The sequence below is a fragment of the Pinus tabuliformis genome, chromosome 8, assembly GCF_031772625.1.
Source record: "Pinus tabuliformis cultivar Carrire ecotype Pingquan chromosome 8, CPIR1, whole genome shotgun sequence".
NCBI classification, from domain to species: Eukaryota; Viridiplantae; Streptophyta; class Pinopsida; order Pinales; family Pinaceae; genus Pinus; species Pinus tabuliformis.
The window spans coordinates 1,975,577,296-1,975,584,865 of record NC_142294.1 but is presented as its reverse complement, the minus strand read 5'-3'; the positions used below and the strand labels follow the sequence as shown (position 1 = coordinate 1,975,584,865).

At 30.8% G+C, this 7,570-nt stretch overlaps 1 protein-coding gene across 1 annotated transcript; it reads right to left on the bottom strand.

Annotated features, from left to right (window-relative positions):
• Positions 1-5,182: 5,182 nt before the first annotated feature.
• Positions 5,183-6,014, bottom strand: LOC149244364 (uncharacterized). Its single transcript, XM_089367980.1, has one exon. The coding sequence runs from the start codon at positions 5,955-5,957 to the stop codon at positions 5,346-5,348; it is 612 nt and encodes a 203-aa protein (XP_089224106.1). The 5' UTR covers positions 5,958-6,014; the 3' UTR covers positions 5,183-5,345.
• Positions 6,015-7,570: the final 1,556 nt, after the last annotated feature.

Below are 7,570 nucleotides of genomic sequence, written 5' to 3'. Positions count from 1 at the left end.
AGTTGGTTCCTTGTATTCAATAGTTTGACCGAACCAATCCTTCACAATTTTGGGATCTCCCTCTCTAAGAGCTTGGGTAGCAATTTAGAAAAGTTTTCTTCCATTATGACTATATTGTTTCCTTCTATTTATTTCTCAAACCATGCTTGTTGATATCATATATTTTTCAATTCTCTATATGTGTTTAGGATGAAGTTTCCAATGGGAATAGTTTGACCATACTAATACTTCACAATTTTGGGATCTCCCTCTCTAAGGGCTTGGGCAACGATTTAGAAAAGTTTTCTTCAATTAAAACTATAATGTTTCCTTATATTTATTTCTCAAACCATATTTGTCTATACCATATTTTTTCAATTCTCTATAAGTGCTTAGGATGAATTTTCCAATGGGAATAGAAAATAGTAAATTGAATAAACTTAATGTTTTTAATAATTATGTATTTTTGTAATTTTTAATTGGTGATATTTTTTTGTGGGAAACCTATCATAATTCAATTATCAAACCATGAGTAAAGATAACCATCTCTAATCCAATAGTAGTAAAGGGGCAAGCTTTCACTCATATCAACTACCTCTGGATTTTGACATTAAACTTTTAGATTTTAAATAATAATATATTCCATAATCATATATATATATATATATAATAATTTAATTTTCATTAAAAAATTAACAAAAAAAAAACAAAACCAATCTCAATTTAAAACCTTAAAACCTTAACCTTTTGTTTAATAAATTATCTCTATCCTTTAATACTCTCCATTCTAGTCATTTCATTTCAAAAGTGATAAGAACTAATCAACTACTACAGGTAGGTGGGTGGCCTTGCACCCATGGTTGATAGATGATAGTTGTCTAGTTAGTTGGTGAATGAGAGATGCTTAACATTAACCAATCATTATTAATACAATACAAATTAAAATATGTTAAGTTTATAATTTTTATTTATATTTTTTTTCAGTGTAGTACTATTACCAACCAGTTTATGATTAGACATAAAATCTAGATATTGCGGTGGTTTCAGGGCATGTCATGTCGCAGAATTCTATAAAGATATTGTTTTTATTTTCCATATATATATGCTGGTCACTATCAAAACAGTGGACGCTCCTGCCCTTTGCAACAATGGATGGGCCTACTCATGATAGGCCATTAAAGATTGAGGGGCCATCCTGAACGGCGATGATGACGCTCCACCTGATGTAGGGTTTATTCCCTCTGCAACATAATTTTTGTATGCATCGCATGCTGGAGCTTTTCATTTTTCACTATGAGTAATTTGATACAAGCTAGTGGTTGAATAATCTTCTATTTGATGTTGTTGTAGTAGTTTATTATATGTTTAAGAGATTTTGGTATATTTTCTGGTTTACTTTGTTCTGAATTTAGCAGTGATTTGTTAAAAATAATCTTTATAATTTGATTGATTCAAGATTTGTATGGTATTGAATTCATATAATTTGAGCGCTGAAATTATATCATTCAAAAACCATTTTAAACCATTATAAAAAATTGACTAAATTTGTTTTTTTCTAAAATTTCCAAAAAAACCACTAAAACATATAATAGTTAGACAATTCCTCAACCATTTTAAATCATAACAAAAAATTGACTAAATTTGTTTGGTCTAAAATTTCCAAAAGAAACTACTAAAACATATATTAGTTAGACAATTCTTCTCAATTTTGATGTAAACTTGTTCTCAAGGCAGCGCTGAAATTGACTAAGGAATTGCACTTGTGAGAATTCGTTGGGCTGCATGCGGAGTAGCTCCAAGGAGTTATAACAGCTTTCAAACGCGGTCGGGGAGGGATTTTGCAGCCTTGGGGATTCTCTGTGGAGGCCCTGCTCAATCTATTGCACTGGATATCAGTATTAGGAATCCAATGTTGTGGAGGTTAACTGAATTTTGTTTTATGGAAAAAATAATCAGAAATTAAAAAGGAAATTGAGATGCAAATTTTGTCCCTGACATCACTTTTTTTACGTTACACTTAACAGTGAAGAACGTTAATTTTACAGTGACATTATTGCTCTAAAATGTGCATTCATGAAATTCTACTGACCATGGTTTTCTTCTATTACAAAATTCTTGGTTTCAACACAAATCATAATGACAACCACATTGATAATTTGATTGAGTCATATCAAATAATGAAATATATAGGACAGTGCTCACATGGTTGTGTGTATTTCAGTGATGTATTTTGTTTCCTTCCCCACATAGAAACCTTTATCATTTCAGTGTCAAATTACTTACGTGTCCTTTTCTAATTTTGTTTTGTTATGTTTTTATTGCTGACTTCTTGAAGATTAAATATTTTCGATAGGTTCATTCATGATGATATTTTCGACTATCGGATAATTTTATGCTTTTGGTATGTACAAAAATGTTTATGGAAGGAATTGACGATGGGCACAACAGTGAAAAGGAGATAGATATGTGGAGTCCTAAGTTTTGACATTTCTCTTTGAGGATGCAAAGTGAAGCAAGTGTTTTATTGTGCTTTTTAAGGTTCATTGTGCTTTTTAAGGTTTTGAATAAGTAGATTGGATTGAGCTCTTTTTGAGCTTCACAGTGTTTCCAGGAAGTATAGTGTAAGTTTCGAGTGGAATCTCGAGTTTGATTGTTTTTTTTTTAATTTTAATAAAGTAAAAATAAGCGGGTTTATATAAGTTTCACATTGTGTTTATGAGGAAGTAAAATTTTAAGCGGGGAGGGAGTTCTCATGAGTTTCATATTGTGGTTTTTTTTTTTTTGAAGAATAGATTTTTTTAACTTTTAGGATAGAGTGAGTTCTTTTGAGTTTGATAAATTGTGTTATTATAAAATAATGGTTTTAAGTTTGACTGAAAATTTTGAGAATTTTTGGATGCGAAGTTAAGTGAGTTTTAATGAGTTTTACTTTGTGTTATTGAGGAAACATAATTTCAAGTTTCAATGGAGTTATGAATTTTACTTAATTTTCTGACTTTGAAGTAGTGTCAGTGATATCTTATGAGTCTCACATTCACATTGTAAACTTGAGAAAGTATAGATTCAAGTTTAAGTGGACATGTGAGTTTCATTGTTTTTTTTGCTACTTTAAGTAGAGCTGAGTGGGATTCTATGAATCTTGTATTGTTCCCTTGAGGAAGCATAGCTTCAATTTTGAGTGGATTAGTGAATTATGATCATGAGAAAACATAGAATCAAATTTGAATGGAATTATGAGTTAAATTGTTCTCTTTAAAACTTTGATGAAGAACAGATTCAAGTTCAACTGGATCTGTGATTTTCTTTGTTCTCTTTGAGACTTTAGGAATGTAGAGTGAAATGAGATCCTATATGAGCCTCATTATGTGCTATTGAGGAAGCATAGATTCAAACTGGTGATTCACTATTCTCTTTTAAGACTTTCAGGAAGCAAAGTGTCATAGGCCCTTTTGAGTCTTCCTTTGAGATTTTAGCCATGAGAAATAGACTAAGATTCCATGACTCTCGTATTGTGCTCATAAGGAAGCATAGATTTTGAATGGACTTTTGAGTCTCATTGTTTTTTTTGAGATTTTGAAATTGTAAAGTTGAAAAAGCTCTTACAAGTCTTTATTTGAGACTTGAGTAGAGTGGCATCCTATAAATGAAGCACAAGAATGGACCCTTAGAGCAGCCTCTCAACTTGCATCCCAAATCCATTTCTTAAATTAAGAAATTTTTCTATGCAAAGAATGCCTCATAAACTATTTTTATTTCAAAATACTATAAATATAAATTATTATATCTACTATAAATATAAAGTATTATATCCCATAGGGAAAAAATATTAATCATTGAAACTAAATCTCATTATAAAATATATTAAAAAAAACTTATAATTTGTTACACCAACACATATTGGAAAAATATCATATATAACTAAATCCAATCTTATATAGATTATTAAAAAAAATAAACTTGATTTGTTTCCTTAATCTAATTTCATAGCAAAGAGGTAGCGCATCAATTATTGTCAAAATCTCCTAAAATTTTGTGTTATTAATCATTTTAATCTCTAAACAAACTATTCTTGAAAATGTAGATATTAAAATACTATAAACACTTTTAATAATAACACATTTTTTTTAAAACTTATAATCAACTTTTTAATCTTAGGATTCTTTGAGGCATCCTCTCAAGATTGAGAATGTGGGAATACAGATTATCAGTGTTATAGCAGAGGAAATTGAGTTTCAGAATTTTGATTTACCCATTTCAAGTGAAACTTCATTCATCATACTGAAAAGCAATTAGGTCAACAAAGATTTGATCTTCTGGATATTCAAGATCACCGATATTCAACCAATTAGGTTAAAAACGTTCACCGATATTCAAGATCTCTTACACAGTTCACTGAAGCCCATGCCAACTTTGAATAAAACATGGGTCTAACAAAGCAATTTACTGCAACTTGGAAAGTAAAGGTTAAAGATCGAAGTTTCCAGGAATAGCTAGAGACATGCAGGGTCCTACAATTTTTCTAATTATTCTCACATTGTTTCTCAAACTATGCTTCTTCCTTGTACCTTACTTTACTGATTTTTCCATTTGATCGTTTTAGAACTTTTCATTTACACGTCGGTTCTTTCCCTCTCTTCAATTTTGTGTCTTCATGTTGTGTGTTCTTTGTCTGATTTACATATAATTTTTCGTGTTTCAGGTAATAAATTACAATATAGTTGGAAATTGGATGTAATTTTTCAAAAGCAAACATTGTAAAAACATTTAGATGCAGGATTGTTCAACCCTCAATAGTAATAATAACCTGATAACATCTCAAAATTCATCGAATATTGATGAAAACAATTCAAAGTCGAAGTCAAATTCAAATCGAGATTCATAACTGGATATGCATTATTGAACAAAATGATTTTTACTGTTATTAACAATTTTCAGGAATACAAAATACAGATAAAGTAATACGCATGAAATAAATATTAGGATTATTAAATGGAGAGAAATAGTGATGTGTAAAGACACTGTTATTGTTGTTAAGATCTGGCTAATCTCAGCACAGATTTATCTAGAGTCTTTTATTTTTCACATAGAATATATTTTACAGAAATTCAATGAACAAAACTATAGATACATAAAACAACCCATTCCAAATAAACAATAAATACATAAAACAACCCATTCCAAAATGAAAAGGTTGCATTAGAAATTTCTGACCCCAATTAAAAATATGTAACAATTGAGAATAAAATTATCATATACATGAAATATTGCGATTTTACAGAGAATTTTAATACATTTCACAAACATTCCACAGTTTTTCCAAAAACAGTAACAACAACATAACATATATAAAATCTAACTGTGAAAGCCTACACTCTCAAAATCTGTTTCTTTTCATAGGGATTCAATTTCGCAACAGAGCTACAGCTTCTGCTCCGTGGGAAGCGAAGCTCTTCGTCCGCAGTCTTCCTGAAAGATCCAGAGAAATAACAAGGGCTCTCTTCGTCAATTCTCCCCACATCAACCGGATGACGACCACGACGACGATCAGTAGAGGTGCTGAAACTCCGGGGGAAGGGCTGATGATCAGATAACCTTGTTGTCGTTGCTCTACCCTTTTGAGACGCCGCTCTGATGAGCTCTCTGTAATCATCATCGTGGTCCCTGAGAGAAGAAGAATTGAGGATGAAGCTCTGTGGCAGAGCCATGGTCGCCCCAGGCGCCCCCGCAATGCCAACGTAGCTACCCATCCCTGCGCAATGGGTTATGCCACGGACATAACAATCTCGGGCTCTGGCCAGATAGGGGATCGGAGAAAGAGCTCTGATGCATTTGTGAAAAGCTCCCAGCAGCCTCTTCCTGTTCTTTGCATCCATTTTGCCATCTGCCTCTTGTGATTCCATAGGTTCCATGATATATAGCAGCACCCTCACTGATTGAGATGAGAAGCCTACAGAGAAACGTGAATCCACAGGTTCCATGATATGGTACCATCTCAGATTAAGATAATAAGCCTGCCTGGTTGGGTTTGATCACGAGAGGCCATTAAAGATGAATGGGGCCACCCTGAACTATCATGATGACCCTCCACCACCTGTGGGGTTTATTTGGTCAACGACATAATTTATTTATGTGTATGATAGCTGGAGGTTTGGTTTTGGCAAATGCCAAGCATAATTCACATGATTCCTTGTAAAAGTTGTCATATCAGAATTCCATGTCATGCTGTTAGGAAAAGTTGGTAAAAGATTTTCAAGAAGTTATATCAGGATTCCACAACCTGCATTTATTGAAAGTTTGTAAAAGAAGTTATATTGGGATAAATTTACTATAAGTTATGTTTTGTTTAAAAAGGAGATTAAATCTTTTGTAGAATATAAAATTAACAAGGCTTGTATTTAATACAAAAAAAATGCAGTGTTTAAGAAATTAACATTAAGATAAGTTAAGATAAATTTATATAGGTTATTTTGGGCAGTTCTTAAAAAACCATGGATGGGAAGGATCTTTCATTTTTGTGAGAATAGGAACATCGAGGATGAAAACCACTTCCTCTTAGAGTGCCCCACGTACAACCACAATAGATCTCAGTTTCATAATCTTTGTCACAACCCTGACCTTCCGAGCCTTTTAGGATGTCAAAATTATAGTGAGCTGAGGAGGCTTCTCTCCAAGCTTTTTGAGCATAGGAATAAAATCTTAAATCAAACTAAATAATTTGTTTCTTTAGGTCGGATAGCCCAAAGTTTGGTCTCAGTGAACAATAACCACCACCATCATCATCATCATCATTATATATGTGTATATATGTGCACTATATATTAACTAAAATAATTACACATCATTCATTTTTACCAACACATTATTAGATAATTTTAACCATATTTTTTTAATGGTTATATATAATATGTAAATATTTGATATTCAAATATTTTGTTTTATTTAGATATTAAAATATTTTGTTTATGGTTTACATTATTCACTTTAATCTATCTATCTATCTATCTATCTATATATATATATATATATATATATATATTATTATTATTATTATATTAAAAACTAGTTCAAGTTTTTTTTGGTTAATTTACTATTGTACTAAAAAGTGGAAAATATCTATTAATAGTGTAAGAAATGTTTTAATTCTAACCATTTTTTATCTTTTTATAGAATTATTTATTGAAATATTTTATTTAATAATTGATATTGAAATATTAGTTAATATGGCCCATGGGGGTCTCAATTAACAATTGCCTTGATATGAAGTATTGTGTAAACCAAGAGATTCAAATTTCAAATTCCATGTGTCATATATATATGTGTGTGGCCAATGTTGAAATAAGAATATTTTTAAATAAATCACTTATATATAATTGATATAAAATTATGTTATTTAATATGTAAATTGAGTGTTTAAAAAGAGATTCATTTTTTTTAAATGTAAAATTAAAAGTTTTCACTTCAAAAAAAATCTAATTTTTCTTAGTGTTTGAGAGATTATGGTTAAGATGAATCTATGTTGGTTATATATATATATATACATGTGTGCATGCACCTGCACATATTACATGTTAACTAAAAGAAGTACACCTCT